Genomic DNA, 25,952 nt, shown 5'->3' on the forward strand with positions numbered 1-25,952 from the left:
CCCCAAGAAATCTACATCCCTTGCCCCTCCCTGCTTTAGTTTTCTCCGTAGCGTGTATCAGCATCTGGCACACAGTGTAATTTCACTTATTTATATTGTTTACTGTCTGTCTCCTCCACCAGAACGTAAGCTCCATGAGGGCAAGGACATTTTTCTGTTCTTTTCCCAGAACCTAAAACAGTAACTGGTACATGGTAGTTACTCAGTATTTGCTGAACAAGCAAAGCAAGTGAAAGGACAGAAGCTTATGGATGTGAGGCCAGAACAACTGTGATCTTTAGGGAAGTCCTCTCCCTTAGACAGCGTCTGATTTTCCTCACGTGAGAAATGGGAATAATTCTTCTGTCATTTTTGTAAAAGTTATGCAATACAACATTTGGGAAAGCATCGTAGAATCATCTGCTAAATAAACGTAAGGCATAATTTTTGCTTAAACCGAATTCCTCATCAGTAAGTTACTTATTTTTATAATCTAGAGCCACCAGATTGCCAAAAAGTAAGGGTGTAGCATTAAGACGCAGAAAACCTTGAAAATTGTTCTGGTATTCAAATAAAATATAAAACGATTTATTTCAAAGCCATACCCAAAATGTACAAACAATGAAATCTCTTTTCAAGACTTAATTTTCAAAAGCACTCCTTACATTTAAATTTTATAACCATTTGGAGGTCTTTTGCTCCCATAGAAAAAGTCTGACAAAAGTTAATTCCATAAAGTGTTAAATGTACTCGTGTTTATATAAAAGCGTTCTCTCTACAAATGTAAAATATTTAAATATAATAGTTGCATTATGAAAATGTCCTCAATTTCTGGAATTCTTGCAGTCTATAGAATTGTATTTCTACACACTTCTTAAAATGAGGTAAGCTCAACGCTGACATTTTTTTCAGATACTTTTTCTAGAAGTTTATACTGCTCTGATTAAAAGTATAATGCTGCCTTTAAATTTCTTTTAAAGTGAAATCTTTTCCCAGGAGTGACTCTATTCTGCACGAAGCACAGCCATACCACTCACTTAAATATTCATGTGTTGTGATTCTTTTTACACAATTTTCACATCGAAATCAAAAGTATTACTATAGTCCTTCACTAGTTTCTTTACAGAGATTTTAATAAATATCCCTAAACTCTGGAAGACTGTTCATAAACCTTTAAAGCAGGGGTCAGCAAACTTGTTCTGTAAAGGTCCATATAAAAAAATACTTTGGGTTTCTCAAGTTACTATTCTGCTGCCTACTTTTTTTTTTTTTTTTTTACAATGCTAAAATGTTTTTTAAAAAAATCTGCAGCCCTGTTAATCATCTACTTTAAAAAATAGAAGTCATTCATCTCTAAATTAGATTTCTCAAGCGTTAATAAAATGTAAACTTCACATTTCGCAGTAAATTAAATCCATGGTTTCTGACCCCTGGATTGAAAGTTCATAAACAGCAAGGAATTAATCCCAGAGAGTTGGACCGCATTTCAGATATTCTTTTTCATCAATAGCACTTTCTCATGGGCTGCTTTTTCATTTTGAAATGGAGAATTCACGTGGGTCTTTTTTTTTTTTTTTTTTTTTTTGGTTTTTGTTTTTGATAGGGAAAAAGTCTCTTCATGTAGCTAATCTGGAGTCTGCAAGCTCAAAGGGAAACACTCCCGTGCAAAAGGAGACAGAAGCATCACACAGGCGTGTGCAGTCACGAATACCTGCACCGAAACCACCATGTGATACAGAAATTCAACCTAACTGCTCTCCAGGGCTAAGAAGGAATTAGGGGCCACCAGCTAGAAGGTATCCAAAGCAGTCCTAACGGATGGTCTGATTTATTTTTATTGTATGTAGTTGTTGCATTTGGGGAAAACATGATTTGCATATGAAATATGAGAATATAAATTGATGCAACGGCATGGTTTATTGAGGTTCTTGGTGCATGTAGCCTGGAGTTTACTAAAAAGATAGAGCAGAGAATTCTGTGGGAGATACTGTGGACTCTAAGAGAGTAAAACAGACCTGGGTAGAACATTGTTTGATCTCTGACATGGAGTAGGCTACCTATAGCCTGGTACTGAGAATCACAACAGGGGTGGGTGTGTGTGTGTGTGTGTGTGTGTGTGTGTGTGTGTGTGTGTGTGTGTAGTATGTTGTTTTCCTTTCCTACCACAAAGTGTCGTGAACAGATTTTGGCAAATAAAAAAAGCTGCTGTGAATTTACTTAAATACATCAGAAACACATTGGAAGCCACTAGAATTCTAATCCCATTGTCATCTGCAAAAACATTTACAAATTCTAAAGCCAAGAAGGTTGACAACTTTGGTATACCTAAGAAACTCAAATACATCAGCGAGCCCATGCCTTATTTTTAAACTATAAAAAGTAAAGTTTTCAGTGCAAAAATAGTATCTTGATAAATAGCTATGACACGAAAATCATGGGAAACAGTTAAAGACTCTAAAACATGTAAGTAATATCCTGAAGGCATGTTTTGGTCCAGAAAAGGTAATTTGGGGTTAGGAGATTACTAGTTGTTTTACTTATTTAACTGTGAGAGCCTGGGTGGTGGAATGTTTAAACAAACAGACTTTTACAAACAGACTCGGCACATTTATAGCTCATCACGTTTTTTCTTAAACGGCCACTTCGGGTGTTGTAATACGTGGTCTGCCGCCTGAAGGACAAGGTACATGAATTCTTCTACATCGAAAGAGTAGTTGGTAAACTTTGGATGTTCCCCCAGAGTTGGGTGGTGGCCCTGCAAAAACAATCACAGAGCTGTAAGTCACTAATGACATGGTTTTCAGAATAGGAACATAATTATTTTACTTTCGCCAAGGCAACTATTTTAATTTATGCTCTGCATCAGAAACTGGCAATTTTTTTTCAGTACAGAGCCGGGTAACACATCTTTCCAGCTCTGTGGGCCATACAGTATCTGTTACAATTACAACTCCACCAGGGAAATGCACAAGCAGCCAAAGACGACGTGGAAACAGAGAAGCGAGACTGTCCCAATAAAACTTTATTTATAAAAACAGGGGGTGGGCTAGATTTGGCCCCAGCGGTCTATAGTTTGCTGATCTCTCCTGTATATAATTTAGAAGATCTTTCGAGGCTCAAATTTCACAAAGTTGTCTTCTCAACATAAAGATAGGGAGTGATTAATTTCCCTTCTCCCAACTTGCAAATATAAAATACAACTCACTATTTTCGGAGGACAGTTTATCTCTGGACTGAAGTTTAAGGACAGTTTTTTGTATTAATCACACACTTTAAACCAATTAAAATGAAAAAAAAGAGGTGAGTTTTGTCACTGAACTTTACCTTATCCTGAGGAAAGACTTTATTCTGCCTTCGCCAAGTGATGTAATGGATCCCTCTGAGCCTGGCCAGGTCTAAGTAGCAGCGCTCATCTCCACAGTTGTACCTAAGGGCACAAGGGCACTCACACGTGAGACTTGTGTCCAGGGGTTTTGCCAAATCAACACCTGTCTGGGAAATAACACACCTCCCAAATATGTTCCTGCATAAGGTCGTGTAACCAGTACACAAGACTGATGGAGATTTTTAAATATCTTCATAAGCGAACTACTTTAACTTTATTTTATTTTTAAATGTTTTTATACATTTATTTATTTTTTGAGAGACATGGAGAGACAGAGCACAAGTTGGGGAGGGGCAGAGAGAGAAGGAGACACAGAATCCGAAGCAGGCTCCAGGCTCCAAGCTGTCAGCACAGAGCCCGACGCGGGGCTCGAACTCACAAACTGAGATCATGACCTGAGCCGAAGTCGGACGTTCAACCGACTGAGCTACCCAGGTGCCCCTTAACTTTAAAATATCCAAAGAGGATCAAGGAATGGAGGGAACTAAAGTCTATCAAGAGGGCCGACTGACTGTGGACTCGGTATTATCTCCTAATATCCAGTCTACACACATGGAAGTGGACTTAGGGGAGTAAAACATCCAAGGGCACATAGCTAGGGAAGCAGAAATGGAAACCTAGTCAGCTGAGCAACAAGGCCTGGGCACTATCAACCACCTCTTCCTTCCTTCCTTCTCTCCCTCTCTTTGGGAGAAATGAAGCATTGAGATAGAATCCATAATTCTCTGGCTATTTTTCTAATGCAGATGTATTTCAAATATTTTTGCAAACTGTTGGAAGTTCACAATTTTTTTTCCTAAATAGTCTCTCATTCAAAAACTGAATGAAGTGGTTTTTAAAGTGAAACCGTAACATCTAGGTATACAGACACAAAGAGCGAAATGGGGGAACAGTAGCCACTGTTGGCATGCCCAGAACTAAAGATGGGGCGTGGTGTCTACGGCAGAATCACTAAGGGGAAGAAGGCCATGTCTCTATCATCGCCCACCCAGTTAGAGGAGCACCCCAGGAAAGTCACTGTCCTCTTGAGGCCTCGCTTTCCCTGAGTATAGAATCAGTGAGCAGCAGGCAACATGGTAGGCCTGTGCTTTGGAGCTGTGCTCTTCATGAGACAAACAGGTGCTTGAACTCGCTCTCCTTTTAACTGTGGTAGAAAACACTTAACATGGAATTTACTGTCATAACCATTTTTAAGCACACAGCTCAGTACTGCTAAGTGCACTCACTCACATGATGCAACCATTCTCCAGAAATTCCCCATCTTGCAAATCTGAAACGTGACTCCATTCAATATGAGCTCTTCATTTTTCTCTCCCCTGTGGGCTCCAGGCAACCACCATTCTACTCTGTCTCTGTGAATGTCACTACTCTGGGTACCTCACATAAGTGAAATCACACTGTATGTGTCCTTCAGGGAGTGGTTTATTTAGCTGAACATAATGTCCTCAAGGATTATCCATGTTGTAACACGTGACAGGATTTCCTTCTTTTTAAAGGCTGAGTAATGCTCTACTGGAGATATACAGATATACCCACATTTCCACATTTTGTTTATGCATTCATCCGCTGATGGACGTTTCGGTGGCTTCCACATCTTGGCTGCCATGAATAAGGGTGCCATGAACACAGGTATGCAGTATACAGGTTCCTTTTTATCAGCATGATGGCACAGAGTGTAGAGAGATGGTCCCAGTCTGAGAAGGACACAGCAACGAGCTTTCAGGAAGGAAGTCACAGACTCCCATCTCCCACATCATACCGAGATGGAGGGAGAAAGGGGTGTTTGCTTGCTAACTGTAATGGCAGCTACAGACTTCACATATTTAGTTTTAGGTCTGTTTTCTCTCTAGATGCCTGTATGATGTGACTTTCTGGTAATGATTAAGTATTCTGCCTTTTGGGGGCATCTGGGTAGCTCAGTCTTTGAGTGTCCGACTTCAGCCCAGGACATGATCTCGAGATCCGTGGGTGCAAGCCTTGTGTTGGGCACGGTGCTGACAGTTCGGAGCCTGGAGCCTGCTTCGGATTTTGGGTCTCCCTCTCTCTCTGCCCCTCCCCAACCCACGTTCTGTCTCTCTTGCTCTCAAAAATAAATAAACATAAAAAATTTTTTTTAAAAAGTATTCCACCTTTTGAAGCTCTGAATGGCAGTCTCAGCCATGCACAAAAAGCATTATTTGTGGCCTCAGTGGACAAGTTGTCTCCAAACACTTACAGTTCAAAGACAGCAGCCCAGTCTGGAAGGAAGAGTAAATGGGTAAGACCAGCTCCATGCATTCCGATAAATATGTCCGTGTTATGACTGATCCTCAGCTGATCTAAAAACCCAAGTTCCCTGTGAACACACAGAACAAAAGAAGACAGAGGGGAGAAGAGAGAGACCGTTGGGTTGAGTTAGCTCCTGACTCATGGTAACGGTATTCATACAAGCGCCTTTCCCAATTTAAATCACATACCACTATGGCTTTTTGCCAAGTCCAAGCCTACTCCAATAATTAATAAGTTAATTATTTAATAATTTAACATTGTTTTCTAAGTAAGCTCACTTTAAAAAAAAAAACCTTAAATGTATTTTTTTTTAAAAAAAGATTTTATTTTTAAGTAATCTCTATATAACGTGGGGCTCAAATTCACAACCCTGAGATCAAGAGCCGTCAGCTCTCCCCACCGAGCCAGGCAGGAGCCCCTAAGTGCATTTATTTTAGAAGGAAACTTTCAGAGCTGTCTTGAATGAAAAACCAGTAGTGCATGACAAACAAAACTGTAAAGACAGATACAATCAAATGAAAAAGTTTCAAATCTAGGTAGGTACTATTGAAGGAAGAGCTGTGAACCTAAGGCCTGCTCTTTCTTTAAGAAAAAAGGAAATTAGCAGGCACTACAGAGATGTTATGTTGTACTAGCATCAAACTGAAAACTAGTTCCTTAAGATAACAAAAGGACCTTTTTTTGTAAAATAAACTCTCCTTGTGAGACTGGAGTTCCTTCAATGCCATCTGGGTATACCTAAAATTATCTGAGATACCACGAGGGCATTGTCCTGCCTTTGCAACAGACTAATCCTCAAGTTTTATGCACATCAAGATCGTTTAAGTGTCCTCGGAATTCCAGACCCTAAAAGATATGCAAACTCTGAACCGAAAGTCAGTGCCAATAAAGTCCACTGAAGTGAGGCTGCAGTAAGTATTAACACTCTGAATATACATAATGGAATTAGACCTCCCATTCCCTCTCACCCAAAGTAAAAAAAAAAAAAAAAAAAAAAGGAAAAGAAAAAAATTACCAAGATTATTTTGGATTTAAGAAGAGAATGTGAAATCCCAGCTTCTCCTCTTTATTATTATTATTATTTTTTTATTTTTCCAGCTTCTCCTCTTTAAAGAGCTTCCTCTCCAAGTAAATGAAAACCCCACGTTCCACACAGAGAAAGAAGACAAGGGCACTATGCGTGTGCTTCACACGAGGTACACGTGCCTCAGTTTCTCAAGGAATGCCAACTGATGCCACAGGAAGGGTGGGTATTTGCCCAGGTAGGAATGACCCTGGAGTCAGCCGGTGTGGAAAATGTCTGAGGATAAGGGGGCAAAGCTCCATCTATTATGTTAGTAACGCTTCCCTCAGATGGGCAATGTCTGAATTCACTGCCGTTCCTCCTTCAGCTGGGAAACCTGCGCGGGGCACGGTTTCTTAAAAGCCAGTCCACAACGGAGCCTCCCCAGTTCCTGCAGCCTGACGTCCGGCCCTCTTCTTCCTTCCTGTGGCAATGATGGTAGTCACCACTGCACAGTGTAATTTGTAAAACAGTAATAGTTCTGCCAACTTCGTAAGACCAGAGGGAGAACTGAGATAAAGCAAGCGAAGCATAACAGTAAGTCTCAACAAATCGTAGCTGTTCTTAAGATTGCTGTGTATTTGTATTCACTGTCTACGGTGCTGAAGACAAGAGCCATGCCATCCTCCATATCTGGATTCCTATTTCAAAGGCTGTGCCCAGCTCATGGCAGACACACCATAAAGATTTATTGTATCAGTGAACGCATGCAAGGTGAATAAGGTGCGGAAATCCCATGCTCACTGGTAAGTTTGTTTTTTTTTTTAAAGTAGTCTCCTCCGCACCCAACATGGAGCTTGAGCTCAATGACCTGGAAGTCAAGAGTCACATGCTCTACTGACTGAGCCAGACAGATGCGCCTCTTACTAGCTTCTAACCTATTATAGACATTCATATGCTGGTATATGTATGCTTTTTTTTTTTTTTTAACATAGAAAACTCTTTATAGTGTTTAATTTGGAAAACAAGACAGTGACTGTGAGCGGGGCAAATGGAGGAGAGTTTTCACCTTTCCTTTTGCGCTTTTTTCAATACTGCTTGACTTTTCCAACCAGGAACATCTATTTTACAGCATCATTGTTTTTTCTAGCAACAGGGATTACCTAGACAGTAAATGCGAGGCATATTGTGTCTTTCTAGCCTTTTACTTCTGTTGGAATTTTAAAAGAAGTATAAATACTTTTTAATATTTTTAGAAACCTCATATTATTCTACGACACTCAAATTATTCCCATATAACTAATTTTAGGTCAAGAGTTGAAATGTGGCAACTAGCAGGACACATGAGGCCAGTAATATTTTTTAAATTCACAATTAGTTGCCAACTTTTAAAAATCCAGAAATGTCAGGGGCGCCTGAGTGGCTCAGTAGGCTAAGCATCCGACTTCAGCTAAGGTCATGATCTCATAGTTTGTGGGTTCAAGAACCGCGTCAGGCTCTGTGCTGACAGCTTGGAGCCTGGAGCCTGCTTTGGCTTCTCTGTCTCCCTCTCTCTCTCTCTCTGCCCCACCCTCACTCACACTCTGTCCCTCTCTCTCTCTCTCAAAAATAAACATTTAAAATAATAATAATAAAATAATAATAATAATAATAATAATAAATAAAAACACAGAAATTTCAAATGAAAATCTCAGTTCCTCACTTCTCTTGAAAAATGAGATGGGGTTGAAATATTGGACCCCACAGAGCTGAAAAGTGACTGCCCCTGTGCCCTGGTGCAACCCCATCACCACCAGGGGCCCTCTCCTGCCCTGGGGCCCTTCCCTGCTGGCTACACTCACTGATGCTTCTGCCTGTCCCTCCCTGGTCTATCAGTGCCAAAAGCTACCATTTGAAAAAATCCTTCGACCCCTGTTAATGCATCCAAGCCAAAGATGACAGTGTCTGCTCAAGGGTGAGGTATCACTTACTTATACTTGTAATCGACAATCCGAACCTCAAGTGTAGATACTGTTTTCAGTGCATTTACCAGCTAGGGAAAAAACAGAAACATTTAGAATTTCTTTTTTTCTTTTTCTTCTGTTTTATTTTCCTCTGAGTCTTAAAATTTCTGTTTTTCATACAAAATACTTTTCAGGTATTACATATCATTCAGGTTTAGTGTTTTAACCCTTAACTGAATTCAAATGCAGATTTCACCCCTTGGTCACATTATTCTACCACCCTAAAATCCTGCTGTGCTGGGTTGTCATTGGGGCTGAGAGAGGAAAATTCACGAGAGGGGGGCACCTGGGTGTCTCAGTAGGTTAAGCGTCGGACTTTGGTTCAGGTCCTGATCTCACAGTTTGTGAGTTTGAGCCCTCATCAGGCTGTGTGCTGACAGCTCAGAGCCTGGAGCCTGCTTTGGATTCTGTGTCTCCCTCTCTCTCTGCCCCTCCCCTGCTCGCACTCTGTCACTCTGTCTCTCTCTCTCTCTTTCTCAAAAATAAATACAAAACATTAAAAAAAAAATTCATGAGAGCAAAGTGGCACAGAAGCCAGTAGGCGTTAACGGCCATGGTTACTACTTGCTAGTTATTCCTTCAATTTCTCAATGTGTATTTGCTGGGCACCTACCTTGTTCCAGGTTTTATGTTAAGAGTTTTTTCCCTACCCATTATCTCACTTCAGACAAACCACTTGTGCTTTGGACCTTATCTTCTGAAAATGCTAAATTCTTGGCAGAAAAATGTTTTCAATATTTCTACACAGAAAAAACAATTATTCTCTTAGCAAACAAAGTAACAAAGCACGATTAACCTATTATCAGAAATACAGCCATGGTTCTCTATGTCCCTCACAATTAAGCCATCTTGAACCGACCTATGACAGCAATGGTAACCAAAGTATCCCTTCAATTGTGCTGGCACTGCTCGGTACTTTGGTGAATGTCACTTAATCCTCATACAGTCTCATACTGAGTAAATATTCTTATGCCTATTTTTATTAAAGATTTTATTTTTTTAATGTTTATTTATTTGAAAGAGAGAGAGCGAGCGAGCATGTGAGCACAAGTGGGAGAGAGGGAGAGACAGATGAAGAGAAAGAATGCCAAGCAGGTTCCACTTGGCACAGAGCCTGATGTGGGGCTTGATCTCACGAACCTTGAGATCATGACGTGAGCCGAAATCAAAAGCTTGGATGCTTAACCGAGTCACCCTGGCGCCCCAAAGATTTTATTTTTAATTAATTTCTACATCCAGCATGGGGCCCAAACTTCGAACCCTGAGATTAAGGGTCTACCGACCAAGCCAGCCAGGTGCTCCCATATGCCTATTTTTAAATGATACAACAGAGGCTGAAAGATGTTAAGGACCTTTCCCAGAATCTCCCAGCTAGCAAATGGCACAGCCAAAACTAAATCTAGGTCATCTGACCCCCAAACCTGTGTTCTCAGCCAGTACCCTGTACTCTCCCATGTGTTAAAAGCAACAGACAGGGATTTACATCCAGTCCCCAACCCCGTTAAGCACGCACACACACACACATAGAATGGAAGTTTCTCTATCTAGACAGCTCCTGAACTCCCATAAATATGCTGCTTATGTCAAGGAGCTGAAGGAGGGAGGATAGATTAGAATCCGTTTTTCAGGAGGGAATTAATCCCAGGGCATGAGCCCGGGTCCCGTAATAAGATGTGTCCACATAAAACACATCACTTGTGGGGCGCCTGGGTGGCGCAGTCGGTTAAGCGTCCGACTTCAGCCAGGTCACGATCTCGCGGTCCGTGAGTTCGAGCCCCGCGTCGGGCTCTGGGCTGATGGCTCGGAGCCTGGAGCCTGTTTCCGATTCTGTGTCTCCCTCTCTCTCTGCCCCTCCCCCGTTCATGCTCTGTCTCTCTCTGTCCCAAAAATAAATAAACATTGAAAAAAAAAAAAAATTAAAAAAAAAAAAACAAAAAAAAAACACATCACTTGTTTCAGAGGGTCCCCTGGCAAACAGGCTCTTGTTCACAATTTCTAGTCACACCATGGAGGTGGCCAGAGCTCTCTTGACCTTGAGGTTGGGCAGGACTGCAGGAACCACCATCCAATGAGAGCATGGGGGGTTTTAGTATGTATTCACGAATCAAGGTAGAGTCGAACGTGCTTTCCTCTCTGCTTGGTAGCTACCTTCTCAAGTGATGCCAGTTACTGAGACAAAAGCAGCCAGTGGGTGCTCGTTGGCTTAGAGTTCAGATCTGAACTTCCAGATCTCACCTCTGGGCAACATGGTGCGGGCGATCTGTGTGACCGGATGTGAACATGTCGGCGGCTGACCGGCAGCACCCAGCACCACCCCTTTCCACTGGATGGATGATGTTCCTTCGCCAGCCTTCCCGACACGGCCTCCTGTCACATCTATTTGTGTTAGAGCAGTGGCAGTCTCTGGTTCAGAAGCAGGCTCAGACTCTGACCACCTCAGCTCACCCCCGCCTCCATTATTCTGCTCACCAGCTGCGTGACCTCAAGCATGTTTTTTTTTATCGCTTAAGCCTCAGTGTTCTTTTCTAAAACAGAGGATAATAACAAAATATGTACCTCACAGGTTTGCTGGAAGCAATGGGGAACATAGAGTAATATTCTTGGCATATAATTAGCACTCAATATGTGTTACCTCTACCAATATATACTACTGGTCTGCCTGTCCATAAGGGTTCCATCCATCAACCCCAACATGGCATCATTTGATAGATTTGTATTTCCGGGTCTTTAAAACACACACACACACACACACACACACACACACACACACACACACACACTGCTCATTTCTTCCACCCACAATGTACAATCATTGTCTCATTACAGCATATGTTCATAATCCATATGGATCTCAAGACACTAATTGCATAATTTTGATCAGCCTGTTAGGCATCCACACTAATTTGTGTAAAACATTTTACCCATCCAAACCTGCCCCCATCCCCCTCCTACTGAGCTTTTCCCACCTCAGTTCCACTGACCTGATCAAGCTAAAAGCCCGGGGGTTCACCCTTGATCCTCAGTGCTTGGCCTGACCGAACATGCACCTACATATTCAGCCAGGAAGTATCCCAGACTCGATCTCCGAGACAGATCTTAAATCCATTTACTTTGTTATCTCTGCTGTCATCACCTTCGTCCAAACTCTTCCCGGGGCCACAGTGACAGCTCTGAATGACACCCCTGTTCCTACTCTTGCAGGCAAAGTGGTTTACAAATAAATGAATAAGCCAGTTCGTGTCTCTGCCTGTGTATTTATTTTCTATTAGCTGCTACAACAAATTACCACAGACTCTATAGCTCACGGCCACACAACTGACCCACTCAATGTTGTGCAGGACAGCAGTCCAACAGTGAGACAGATGGCTGTCTGCAGGGCTGTGCTCCTTCTGGAGGCTCTAGGAAAGAATTCATTTCCACCTTCTAAGAGCCATTGCATTCCTTGGCTCGGGGCCTCTTCCTCCATATTCAAGGCCAGGGATGTGGCATCCCTCTGGCCCTGCTTCTGTCCTCATGACTCCCTTCTGGATTCTGTCTCCTTCTTCCACTTTCAAGGACGTGCGGAACTAAAATGTGCTCAGTGAGAAGAATCCAGCTAAGCAGAGAGCTTTCAGGCAGAGTCAATGGTTCTCCGGTGGAGAACGCTTAAAGCCCATTTGTGATTCCATCAGGCCCTGCTGGATAACCCAGGGTAATCTCCCCACTTTCAGGCCAGCTGACGAGTGACCTTGATTTCACCTACAAGCTCAGCATCCCTCTGCCACGTAACCTAATCTTGTCACAGGTTCTAGGTATTCGGATGGGGGCATCTTCTGGAGGAGGCCCGGTATTCTGCCTACCACACCCTGCCCAAAACTTCACGGTGGTTTCTCCCACACCAGAATAGAACCCGCTCGTTTTCTCAGCTAGGCCTATGAGGCCGAGAGGATATGGGACCTTCCTACCCCCTGTCCAACTTCTCTGACCTCTTCTACGGTCGCCCTCACCTTTCCTGCTGTGCTGCCTGGTGATCTCTCCATTCCTGGAGCACCTAAAGCCTGGACATCACAGGCCATCTGCTTCTGCCTGGGAGGCTCTCTCTCCTTGGCTGGCTTCTTAGTGATCAGGTCTCTGCCCAACAGCACCTGTTTCCCCTTCCTCCTGCATCTCTGGCCCCTCTACCCCATCACCTTGTTTTACTTCCTTTGTGGCACTTACTACTACCTGAAATCACCTTACTTAGGGACTTGTTTACTTATTTCTTGTCTGTCTCACCCAGAGAGCATAAGTTCCATCAGGGCAGGGATCTCACTTGTCTTGTCCTCTATGGTAGCTCCAGGGCCTAGAGTACAGCCCAACACACAGCAGGTGCTCAAGACATTTTTGTGGACTCAGTCATACTATTGTGAGAACACCTGCCAACCAGGCTGTTATAGGCAAGGGCCTTGCATGATGATCTTATCTCAGTTAAATATAATTTAAGAGCCGATGCTGTCAAAATAAAGTACAAAACCTAAGAGGTGAATAATTTCCAGCACACACAGTCATGAAAAGAATGGAGACTCTTCTAACTTAGTCTGCCTCTGGATGCCACAGTATTGCCACACTCCATCAATCATCTCTCAAAAGATACTCTTGCATTTTTGCCGCTAGTTTGTACAGAGGCAGAATGTCTGGCAATCTATGGCAGTAAAGGCAGGACGCAAGAGATAGTTTCTGCCTCTGTTTCCACTCTTGAGTTGTGGTAGGTAAACGTTTCTAGTAAGGCGAAGCTAGTTTGGGCAATTGGTGGTTTGCTGACCCCCAGTAGGAGTCTAGTAAATGAACTGGGCATAGCCATCAAACTTTGCTAAAACCTAATAATTTCCAATCAAAGCATATAGTGCAATGTGAAAAAAAATTAAGCACATTAGTTATAAGAAGTTAAATTCAACATGATGGTATTAAAAACGCATACCAAAAACTAACCTCGTTTTGGTTTAGAATTTTCCGGTACTCTGTACTCCGTGCAAGAATGGTGACTCGGATTCTTCCATCCTGTCATCAAAAGGAAAAGGCAAAATAATGCTGTATATGCCTGCACAGATGAATGAATACTAGAACCTAAAATGTGATTTTCACAAAGCGATGAAACTCAATCAGGATATATTTAGGGAACGAGTACTTGTTTAGCCTGATTCCCTCAGACTTCCCTCAGGACATAACACTGCATCCATTTTAGCCACAGAAGACAAAACTTGTTTACTACACTTCTGTTTGATTGGCTGGGTGGAATTTTTAGCAGGGGTTTGTGGGTTAGGTGGGGACTGGGGGAAGAGCAAGGAGATATGGAGAAAGACAGGAGAAAGAGAATGGAGAAAAAAGTACATTCTTCCACTGTCCCTTATTTATCTGTCATAGGCTGGTGACATCTGATTTTGGATCACTCACTCCAGGCAAGAAATTATTAACCCCAGAAAACACTGTCTTCCGCTGGTTTCTTTTTCTGCAAAGGTGCCATTGGTTTTTATTTTGGGTGAAGTCAGGCCCAAGTCAGAACCTATAATGTACTCCTTACCTTGGGGCCCTCCTGTGTGATGTTCAGTCTGTGCAGCACATGCTCGGAAAATGCCCTGAATAATCCCGTGTTCTGACAGCCAGATATCTAACATGAAAACAAGAATTCATGTTACAGTGAGCCATTCGGCCTTACTATTTAGGATGTTCTCAGGTTACAAATAAACGTTTATCTTAAAATCTATCCAGAATAAGTGTGTAAATATGAATATTAACACCCGTTGACACGCTTACCAAAGGGGTATTATAGAACAGCCCGTATCGCATCCGGGGGAGTAGGGAAAAAATAGCTTCTTTAAAACACACCTAAGAATGAAGGTATTGTACAAGGTTAAGAGAACACAATTTGCACACTCCACACCAAAATAGTACTTAAAATTACAGAAAACAAATTTTAATTAATCTCTTTTTTGCATTAAAATATTTTGAACAGCAAACTATTTCACTCAAGTGAAAATCATAATTTTGGAAAAGTTAAAGGGAAAAGTTTTTTAATGCTACCTAGTTAAAAACAATTATTCTAGTCATAAAAAAAAAGCAACTACGAAGTCAAAAATCAATGGTAATAGCTAATAGAAACTCGAATTAAATATTTATTCAATGAGTGAGTCATCTGTAATGACTGTTATTTAGAGACACTTCAGGAAAGTTTCCAGTACCCTTTTGGAATCATAAGTTTTCAAATGTATAACATCATAATCCGTAAATGCTCTCCATGTGTCAGAGAATAGGTCACCATATCCATAGGAGCTCTGAAAGTGAAAGCAAAATAGGTTAGGGCCATGGAAGGATGCAATATGGCTTTTTAAAAATGCAACAAAATACTCGAATAAGCTTGTTAGTCTTAAGAACTAATGATGCTAAACCAGCTCGAAAAATCCATAGAAGAAACACGGATTTTCATCTTGGGCCTGAGCAAATACCGCATTTGATGGAATGTCATCAGAAATAATCACCACAGGGGCGCCTGGGTGGCGCAGTCGGTTAAGCGTCCGACTTCAGCCAGGTCACGATCTCGCGGTCCGTGAGTTCGAGCCCCGCGTCGGGCTCTGGGCTGATGGCTCAGAGCCTGGAGCCTGTTTCCGATTCTGTGTCTCCCTCTCTCTCTGCCCCTCCCCCGTTCATGCTCTGTCTCTCTCTGTCCCAAAAATAAATAAACGTTGAAAAAAAAAAAGAAAGAAAGAAAGAAATAATCACCACAAGGGGCGCCTGGGTAGCTCAGTCAGTTAAGGGTCCGACTTCGGCTCAGGTCATGATCTCACAATTCTGTGAGTTCGAGCCCTGCACCGGGCTCTGTGCTGACAGCTCAGAGCCTGGAGCCTGCTTAGGATTCTGTGTCTCCCTTTCTCTCTGCCCCTCTCCCACATGTGCTCTCTTTCACTCTCAAAAATAAAATAAGCATTAAAAATTTTTATTTAAAAAAGAAGTAATCACCACAATTATACTCTTAGTCTGCTGAAAACATTTGGTTTTTCTACCCTATCTGTTCTTATACTCACATCTCTGAATGGTAGTTGGTGTGGGGTTTTTTCCCTGTGAGTCTGCTATCCAAATCACAGACATACGACACCATTTGTACACACTAGGGTAGCTCAGTAAGCAAAAACAATCAGGGTAAATGGAATACACTTCTGAAGAAATTTCAAAGCAAGAAAATGCTTTGGAAGTCCTAACATTAAACTATGATGAATGCTTTTCTTTCTTTTTTTTTTTTTTAATGTTTATTTTTGAGAGAGAGAGACAGATAGAGGAAAAGGGGTAAAGAGAGAGACACAGATTCTGAAGCAGGCTCCAGGCTCCAAGCTGACAGCACAGAGCCCGACACGGGGCTCGAACACACAAAGTGCAAGATCGTGACCTGAGATGAAGTCAGACACTTAACCGAATGAGCCACCCAGGCACCCCACCCCGATGAGCGTTTTTCTAAGAAATGATCTCCTCATTGACCAAAGAGTAACATGTGACAATTCCCCATTAACATTAAGAGTAATAATAATTATAATAGCATCTTGCATATTTCCTACATCTCAGGCATGCTTTTAAGCACTTAAAATTATTAACACCCCACAAACTTAATAAGCTAGGAGATACCATTATCCCCATTTTACAGATGAGGAAACAGAGATACAAATTTAAGTAGTTTGCATAAATGGCAGTGCTGGTATGTTTGCAGGGTTGAGATTAAATCCAGTCGGTTTGCTTCCAGATTCCAAGCTTTTAACCTCTGCACACAACTGCCTCTCAGAGGGAAATAGGTCTTTCTAGTACATTTACCAAATGCATTCCATTTTTGCAAAGTAGAAATTAATTACATGCTCCCTCAGCTAAAGGAAGGAGATCGGTTTCTTTAAAAATGGTATAACTTAGATTGAAAAATTCAGCCAAAAGAAATAAGAACCATGTATTGTAGGATTAGATGCAAGGTCTACAGTTGGTTATACATTATGCTCATGTCTTTTTATCATTATAGCAATTCTTTTTTCAGATTTTGAAATTTTTATGTTGCACATATTAGAGTTATTTCAAAGTTATTGAGAACTGTTAGATGTAGTGATAAAAAAAAATTTTCCCCTTCGATGTTTCTCCAATGCCATTCTAATAAAGGCCCTTCTCAACACCATCAAAAATGAAATGTCCCTATTCTGGCTCAATAATAAATAAAGGGCAATTAAAAGAGTGATTCGAGACAGTTTCTTGAGATAAAATACTTCAGATAAAATAAGATACCTTTGAAAGGAAAATTTAATAATAAAATAAAGCAATCCTGACTTTTTAGGGAAATCATGTATTATTCAGTAACAACCACCTCCAAAAGGTTCTTTTCCACATCCCTCAACTTCAAATTATCTGCCACAGGGGAAGGACTTCTTTCTAGTCTCAGGTTGAAGAATATTTGGATATTCTTGAAGATGCCATAAAATTTCCTCCTGTGTATGTCTCCAATTTAAACATGCACATAACCTATGACTTAGAAAGTCTACTTACAGGAATACATCCTACAGAAAAGCTGGGATAAGTGTATAAAGACACATGTATGTGGGAGGGATGTTCAATGCGTTTAAGTAGCAAAAAAAAAAAAATGGCAACACATGAAATATGATTGGGGAGTGGCAGGACATGATACATGCACTGAGGCATGTGTTGGATATCCCTAGCATCTACCAAATATCATGTAACCATACACACAAAAAAATAATAATAACCCTAAATGTACCCACTGGGAAAGATGCCCCTGATATAATGCTAAACTAGGATATGAGAGAGTATATTTTCTCTAAGGATATAAACAAACACATCCCTACATAAATTTTATTATATCCTTATACAGATCCTTACATAGATTTTGTATGAGGATATCTTCATATTTGCTAAAGTCAAGTCTTATAAGGGACTCCCGCAGTTTGTTACTGTTGAGGAAAATGAACTTGGAGAAGAAGAAGGGGAAGAGACCTCTTTCTTTCTTTCTTTCTTTCTTTCTTTCTTTCTTTCTTTCTTTCTTTCTTTCTTTCTTTCTTTCTTTCTTTCTTTCTTCCTTCCTTCCTTCCTTCCTTCCTTCCTTCCTTCCTTCCTTCCTTCCTTCCTTCCTTTCTTTTTTACATTCCCATGACTTAATTTATTTTATTTTTTAATGTTTATTTATTTTAGGAGAGAGAGAATATGCAAGCGGGGAGGGGGCAGAGAGAGAGGAGCACAGAGGATCCAAAGCCACTAACTGCTGCAGTGTGGGGCTCGAACTCACGAACCATGAGATCACGACCTGAGCCAAAGCCGAATGCTTAACCCCAAAAGAGGGAGGTAATAGGAGGGTGGTGACCCTGCTCAGCTAAATGCATCCTGCCCCTCCCTGCCACTCGTGGTCAGCTTGCCCTGACATCACGTGCCCAGTTACCAGTTAAGTGAGTAACCTGGGACTTCATGGTGGCCGTGCATCCTATTTACACTCTCCAGAAGGTGCAGAGAAGGGGAGGGCTATAGAAGGTGCTCAGTTTAACTCAGTCCACTTGAGGAAAACATGGAAAAGCAGGCAACAAGATATAAGGAAGCTTCTGGAAAGTGTCTAGAAAACTTTCCGTCAACTTAATAGGATGTGCAGGGGACCATAGGGAGGAGACAGGGCACTGTGGTTTCAGTGCACAGGATGGGGTCCGACTGCCTGGCCTGGAACCCTGACTCCACCCCTCGCTGACTGTGCTCTCTTAGAACACCCGCCTGCTGCTCACAGCTTCAGCTTCCTCATCTGTAAACCAAGTTCATAAAAATCCTACTCCCTGGAGGGTTCTGAGCATTCAATGATATAACATAGGGTGTAACTTTTTTAAAAAAAAGGCACAACAAGGGGCGCCTGGGTGGCTCAATTAAGGTCCGACTTCGGCTCAAGTCATGATCTCACGGTTCATGGGTTCGAGCTCCATGGCAGGCTCTATGTGAACATCTTGAAACCTGGAGCCTGCTTTGGAGTCTGTGTCTCCCTCTCTCTCGGCCTCTCCCCACTCACTCGCTCTCGCTTTCTCTCTCTCTCTCTCTCTCCCTCAAAAATAAATAAATGTTAAAAAAAATTTTTTTTTAAGGCACAACAACCCTGAGTTAATCATCAGGGCTTCTGAGAGCTGGTGACGGTGGCCTAGAAGCACTGACAGAAAAGAGAAAGGAACTGTTGCGTCCTTTGCTCACAAAAACAGTTTCAAGAAATGAAACCATCATGGTAGCAAAACTGGAACTCGAGAGGGAAACACATACTTGCAAAGAAGAAAATCAAAAGACCGCATTATTCACATGCCAAGAATTATCAACCGATTCTCCCCAGACTTCAAATCAAACTACAAGTCTATGGAGCAGTGATAAAGGAAACCTTTCTACGCAGCTCCACTATGAGCCTCGTATCTGTGAAAACAAAACACTTCCCCAAATCCTGCACGAGAATCTAACCTTCGTTTAACTGTCTGGCTCTTCTCTCTGGAAATGAAGATGGCAGGGGCCAACTGTGTTTCTAAGTAACACTGCTTGTGATTTTTCTAAAAATTTTTTTTATTTTTTTATTTTTTTTTTCAGAGAGAGAGAGAGCATGCGTGTGAGCACACATGAGCCGGGGAGTGGTAGAGGGAGAGGGAAAGAGAGAATCCTACGCAGGCTATAAGCCCAGCGTGGAGCCCAACACAGGGCTTGATCCCACGAACCTGTGAGATCACGACTTGAGCCAAAATCAAGAGTCAGAAGCTCAACTGACTGAGCCACCCAGGCGCCCTGTTTGCGATTTAAAAAGAGGCTTGAGGGGCGCCTGGGTGGCGCAGTCGGTTAAGCGTCCGACTTCAGCCAGGTCACGATCTCGCGGTCCGTGAGTTCGAGCCCCGCGTCAGAGCCTGGAGCCTGTTTCCGATTCTGTGTCTCCCTCTCTCTGCCCCTCCCCCGTTCATGCTCTGTCTCTCTCTGTCCCAAAAATAAATAAACGTTGAAAAATAAAATAAAATAAAATAAAATAAATAAATAAATAAATAAATGAACGTTAAAAAAAAAATTTAAAAAAAAAATAAAAAAAAATAAAAAATAAAAAGAGGCTTGACGGGTACAATGTGTCTGGACTGGGAAAAGGCACGATGACTCTTGGAGCTGGCTGTCTCTTCCGGGGATCCTGGGAGCTCTACCAACACAGCTGGTGCAGGAGATAGTGGCCTCTGTGGGACATGAAGTGTCTGTACCTGCCCTAGGAAGATCCCCGCCCCTTGCACCTGAGCTATGCTGTTCAGGCTTCTGGAAGGACTCTCCCTGGAAGGAATGTCTGAAGTTGCCCTGCCTGCAAAAATGTTCTCAACAGACTTGTGCCAAGAGGGGGTCTACGAGCATCTTGTGAGTTGGAATGTCTAGGTGAACTTTAATGACCTCTTAGTGGCAGCCTCTCATGTGCACCATAAACCACTTGTCCTCCCTATCATTGCCATGGTCATAGTCAACACACAGAGCACACAACACACAGAGCCAGGCACTGTGACTCTTTGCATACTGTATGCTTCATCCACGATACTGAGGGAGATACCAGAATCATCCCGTTTCCCAGCTGAGTGTACTGGGGCAACTCTGGGGGTTACCTTGGTAGGTGGGGGGCTAGATAAGGGAAGAAGGAGAAGGGAAAAAAAGACCGTGCTAATATACCTAAGACTTGCCCTGGGTAGTGACCTGATACAGCACAATCTAGCATCAGTCAAGTAGAAAAGGGAAGCTACAGTTAAGCAAAGGTAGGTGGTAATTACAGGAGGCCACACGGTGAAACAGAGGCCAGATCTCCCCATGGGAGTCAGGTGGGAGGTCACGGAGGTTAAGCAAAGGACAGTCTTCACATGTCTCTCTCAAAGAAACACTGAGCACAGGTCTCTGGGGCTTCACCTGCCCAGAGGGGGAAAGAAATCTTCCACGGCTTCATTCCAAAATTCAAAGAACAAAGATATATACACGCAAATGCATACATACCCATATGTATGCATACATGTAAATGCATGGGGCGCCTGGGTGGCGCAGTCGGTTAAGCGTCCGACTTCAGCCAGGTCACGATCTCGCGGTCCATGAGTTCAAGCCCCGCGTCAGGCTCTGGGCTGATGGCTCAGAGCCTGGAGCCTGTTTCCGATTCTGTGTCTCCCTCTCTCTCTGCCCCTCCCCCATTCATGCTCTGTCTCTCTCTGTCCCAAAAATAAATAAACGTTGAAAAAAAAATGCATATGCACAGACACATTCACACCCATCTGCATCAGTGTGTACATGTGTGTATATTTAAATGTGTGTGGGTTAGAAAACTCCATTTCACCACATCACATTTCACACATTTACTGAGCCAGGCAAAGCTGAAGCAAAGGGGGCACCTGGGTGGCTCAGTCGGTTAAGCTTCCGACTTCGGCTCATGTCACGATCTCATAATTTGTGAGTTCGAGCCCTGCGTCGGGCTCTGTGCTGACGGCTCGGAGCCTGGAGCCTGCTTCAGATTCTGTGTCTTTCTCTCTCTCTGTCCCTCCCATGCTCATGCTCTGGCTCTCTCTGTCTCTCAATAATAAATAAACGTTAAAAATTTTGAAAAAAAGCTGAAGCCAAGAACATGTTCTTACTTACAGTGTCCCACATCACGATGTACACATCTGTACTGAATGAATTATTAACGTGCTGAGTAATATAAAGATTGATAAAATCACAGAAGTGGTGATACATGTTAACACCTGGTATTGGAAAAAAAGAAATCGATGTTAATTAACCCCAAAGAGCAAAGGATTAAACAATTTTTATTCACCCCACCTATTTATAGTGTGATAGACTTTTAGCTGAAAATAATTGGGAGAAAAACATAAGAGTTTTTCCAAACACGAAAGGATCTGTACTTGGGAAGTCCTCAATTAACTGATGATTGGGTTCAAAAAATCACTTTAAAATTGTCCATTTAGAAATCAGGAATGCATTTTCCCCTATATACACTAAGTAACCAATGAACAGTAAATTCCAAGAAAAAAATAAGAGAAGTCTATTTAGCTCAAAATGCAGAACTGTAAGGCCAAAAAGAGTAATTTCATTTTTTATGATCATTTATTTTTTTAAATCAATCAAGCAATATGTATTTACCATAGAAGTATGGACAATGATGGCACTTTTAACATTTTGGTACTTTTCATTCCTTTTTAATCGCTATTTATAGCATTGATTCTGGGGAAAATATGAACCAACTACCATTTGAAAGGGCTGAGTGTCTCATGTTCTAATAGAAACAGCATGAACTTTGGAGTCTGAAGAACCATGTTGAATCCCAGCTCAGCCATTCAGGAGCAAGGTTTTCACAAGAGGTGATAAAGTCCCCACGCTTTAGCTTCTCTAGGAGAAACAGGAAATCCTTCTACTTAGGTGCCAGCTTTGTTAGGAGGAATGCAAAGAAAATGTACCTAAAAGTATCCGGCCCTGCGCCTGGCACAGAGGGAAACTGTAATGAAGACAACCTGGATCCTGCTGGGTCAAAAAGCGGTGAAGGGAGTGTGTGTGCAGATATTTCTAAATTTGTAAGTCGGTCATTAAAAAGAAACCAAACATGCACTCTTTCGACTTAGGTATGCAGGACCCAGTATCCAAACTGGCAACGTGCAAATCTAAAGGGGACAAAATTCCAAGAACTGACATTCAAAACATGCACTTTGGGGCGCCTGGGTGGCTCAGTGGGTTAAGTGTCCACCTTTGGCTCAGATCATGATCTCACGGTTCGTGGGTTTGAGCCCCACGTCAGACTCTGTGCTGACAGCTTAGAGCCTGGAGCCTGCTTTGGATTCTTGTGTCTCCCTCTCTCTCTGCCCCTCCCTTGCTGGCATTCTGTCTCTCTCTCAAAAATAAACAAACATTAAAAAAAAATTTTAAACATGCATTTGAAAAGAAAAACAGTGACTCTGAAAAGCAGAAATCATAAAATATTCTGACTTCATTCCCACGGTGAATAATAATGTTGTGTGCCAGAAAATAAGAGTAAAAAATACTCAGTTTATAGAAGTCAGGTCATTATGCTGTACATCTTAAAGTTATACAGTGCTCTATGTCAATTACATCTCAATAAAACAAAGAGAAAAAAATTATTTTTAGACTGGTAACTATTTTTTTTAATTTTTTTAATGTTTATTTATTTTTTGAGAGAGAAACGGAGTGTGAGCTGGGGAGGGGCAGAGAGAGAGGGAGACACAGAATCTGAAGCAGGCTCCAGGCTCTGAGCTGTCAGCACAGAGCCCGATGCGGGGCTTGAACCCACAAACTGTGAGATCATGACAAAGTCAGACACCCAACCAAGTGAACCACCCAGGCTCCCCTAGACTGCAATCTTAGGTGAGTATTTGGAAAGACTCCTTTATGTATTCAGAACAATTTGGCAAAGAGCACATTTTCAAATTACTAAGAAAAAGAAGGTTCTATGACAACACATCCTTATTTCCAGATGAGCGCACAGCACACATTAGCTCCCCCATGGATCATCCGGCAAGTTTGTAACAGGTACTGAGGGACGCAGCACAGACCAGTGTGGCCAAGGAAGGAGAAAACATGGGTCCCATTCTCAAGAAATGTGCCCCCAATGAGTCGTGTTCTGTAAAATGCTCATTCTCTGACGGTAAGAGTCAATGTGAAAAGGGAAACGGGATGAGGGTGTAGTCAGAAGAAAAAGAGTTACAAACATAGGAAAAGAAACAGCCCGGGGCTACGCTAGCCTATTATTCCTACTTTACCCATTTTACTGCCTGAGTAGAGGCATCCGTTTAACAGCTCATACATATCCACCTCTTTTCAGGCAGATCACAGAGTTTTCTTTGCCCCTTTTCAATTTGCATATTTAAAACAAGAGTCAGGACCTCGAACACAGCATTCTCACTTGCTCTCATTCCAAAAACCACAACGGGTCTGATTTCTGAACCTAATGCTTTGTTATATATAATGCTTCAGAAAGCAGAAGCATTAAAAATATGATCAATACATTATAGTAATTCTGAAATATTTGTGACAGAGAGCTCTCTATATTTCACTGGAAGCCCGGCCCCTCATGCATTTTGATATGGCATGGCAGAATAACCTTTATCTCTTTTAAAATCTGTTTTTTATTTATTTTGAGAAAGAGAGAGCAAGTGGTGAGGAGCAGAGAGAGAGGGAGAGACAGAATCCCAAGCAGGGTCCATGCCGTCAACACAGAGCCCCATGCGGGGCTTGAACTCAAGAACTGTGAGATCATGGCCTGAGCAGAAGAGTCGGACACTTAACTGACTGAGCCACCCAGGCACTCCATGATCTTTTTCTCTCATAATAAGACACATAATATAGCACGATCCACGTTTCTCCTCTCTGGGGCAACTGGTTCACAAAGTTAAAGCTGTCCTTGAAAGTCGAGAGTCAGAAGCTATAGGTACAAATGGGAAAATAATGTAACTAACTTTTTGTCCCTAATAATACACTGCACTGCTAACTTCAGAGGAATTTTCATTTCGCTTCAGTCATGGAAAGGATTTTAGAAAGTCTGCCAGAAGAGCAAGGGCATTCCTCTCCTACCCACGATATATACATGGCTTTTCCTTTTAAATTTTTTCTAAAAATAAATAAATAAATAAATAAATAAATAAATAAATAAATAAATTTTTTCTAAGGAAACACAACACAAATCAAGTTATTGCAGAAACCAGATGGGGTAAATTTAGCTACAGCAGGTGTCCATAGACCTTTTTCTCTCATCTTTTGATTCTGATAGAGTCATCTGATACGAATGTCCAGGTCTCCACTAAAATACCAAAAGTATCATATAATGGGAAGTTCAAACTAGCTCCCTTCTTCAGAGAAGGAACCCGCTTCAAAAAGCAAACCCACTATTTAATGCCACACAGCCTCCCAGAAAGTCACAGGAAATCACTACATACACATATCAAAGAAGGAACAATGCCTTATTCACTGATAAATAAATAACAGGCAAGTTTAACTTCTCACCTGCATCCAGTTTCATGAAGTAGGTTGGTTTTTCAATAACAACGTCACATTCAGCAGCTTCTATGGGTCTGAAAGCGAGCTGAGTATAGCTTTGTAGCTCAGCAAACCTGGAATTAAGAGTTGGGAGATAGTTTCAAAGGGATCCTCCTGAACTTCCTACCATAATACTGTAACTCAGGATGTGCTCATTAGGGGGACTTTATTTGTAGAATATGCTCTTATGAAGACAAGTGGAACTTCTCAAACTTACTAACATTTATATAACTTGATAATGATTTTAAGATTGAGACAAGGAAGAAAGATGACAGCTTCATGTACAAGATAAAACAGGAATTTTCCAGACAAAAAAGAAATCTACACAATGCATTGGCTAAATAATCTACCAGTAAAGTGGGAAGATTCAAAAAGCCTTCTTGTGATCTTGTGGTAGACTTTAGGATTCTAAAACAGATGGCATTCCAAAAATTATTGAGTGCCTCAGAAAGACAGCAGACAGCTAAGCCTCCCGTTAGAAAGTAAAGCCTTTTTCTCAGAAAATGTCTTTGGAGACCATATGGCACAGTTTTCTTCCCTACAAAAGAAGATAATCACGGGCATGTGCCAAAAGATAATTAACCTAAAGATTATAACTCTTCATTTTTGAGACAACTGATGTAAAACAAATATCAAACAAATCCTGTTAAAATACACACAATGCCGAATTATTGTGGTGATTTCAAAAATAGGTCCACAAGTTCTCTGATACTTCTCCCTTCAAGAAGTTGAGATTAACTCCCTCCCCTTAAGTGTGGGCCGGACTTGGTGATTTACTTCCAATGAACAGAATATGGCAGAAATGATGGTATATGACTTCTGAGATTAGAGTACACAAAGACTGAAGCCTCTATCCTAGGGCACGTGCTTAGACTCTCTCTCTCTCTCTGTCTCTCAGAGCCGGCTACCATGCTGTGAGTAGCACTAAGGGAGAGGTCCATGTGGCAAAAAACATGGCACCAGACACAGAGAAAGTGAAACTTACCACAACATGAGGGAGCCTAGAAGCAGAGTCTCCAAGCCGACTTGAGCCTAGGGATGGCTAAGCCTTTGTCAATAGCTGAACTGCAACCTTGTGAGAGACCCTGAGCCAGAACCGGCCAGCTAAGCTGCCTCCAAATCCTGACCATCAGAAACTTCATGAGATAATAAAGTTTGTTGTCTTAAACTGTAAAACCTTGGAGTTGTTTGTTATCAAATAGATAATGAATGAAAATATACCCTAGTGCATATTTGGGAGTAATTTGTTACATGGCAATAAATTACTAATATAAATACACCAGAGGGA

General features: G+C 41.8%; 1 protein-coding gene across 3 annotated transcripts in view; it reads right to left on the reverse strand.

The window, feature by feature from the left end:
• Positions 1 to 545: 545 nt before the first annotated feature.
• EOGT (EGF domain specific O-linked N-acetylglucosamine transferase) overlaps positions 546 to 25,952 on the reverse strand; it is a 38,654-nt gene continuing 13,247 nt past the window's right edge. For all 3 annotated transcript variants that reach the window (XM_045493485.1, XM_045493486.1, XM_045493484.1), the window contains exons 8-17: positions 24,632 to 24,738; positions 21,263 to 21,366; positions 14,833 to 14,925; positions 14,408 to 14,479; positions 14,175 to 14,261; positions 13,586 to 13,654; positions 8,606 to 8,667; positions 5,580 to 5,699; positions 3,304 to 3,406; positions 546 to 2,734 (exon numbers count right to left, since the gene is read on the reverse strand). In XM_045493485.1, the coding sequence (XP_045349441.1) occupies positions 2,588 to 2,734; positions 3,304 to 3,406; positions 5,580 to 5,699; positions 8,606 to 8,667; positions 13,586 to 13,654; positions 14,175 to 14,261; positions 14,408 to 14,479; positions 14,833 to 14,925; positions 21,263 to 21,366; positions 24,632 to 24,738 (964 nt within the window). In that variant the 3' untranslated portion in view covers positions 546 to 2,587. The remainder of the gene's footprint in view (positions 2,735 to 3,303; positions 3,407 to 5,579; positions 5,700 to 8,605; positions 8,668 to 13,585; positions 13,655 to 14,174; positions 14,262 to 14,407; positions 14,480 to 14,832; positions 14,926 to 21,262; positions 21,367 to 24,631; positions 24,739 to 25,952) is intronic.

This window comes from Leopardus geoffroyi, chromosome A2 (assembly GCF_018350155.1).
Source record: "Leopardus geoffroyi isolate Oge1 chromosome A2, O.geoffroyi_Oge1_pat1.0, whole genome shotgun sequence".
Taxonomy (NCBI): Eukaryota; Metazoa; Chordata; class Mammalia; order Carnivora; family Felidae; genus Leopardus; species Leopardus geoffroyi.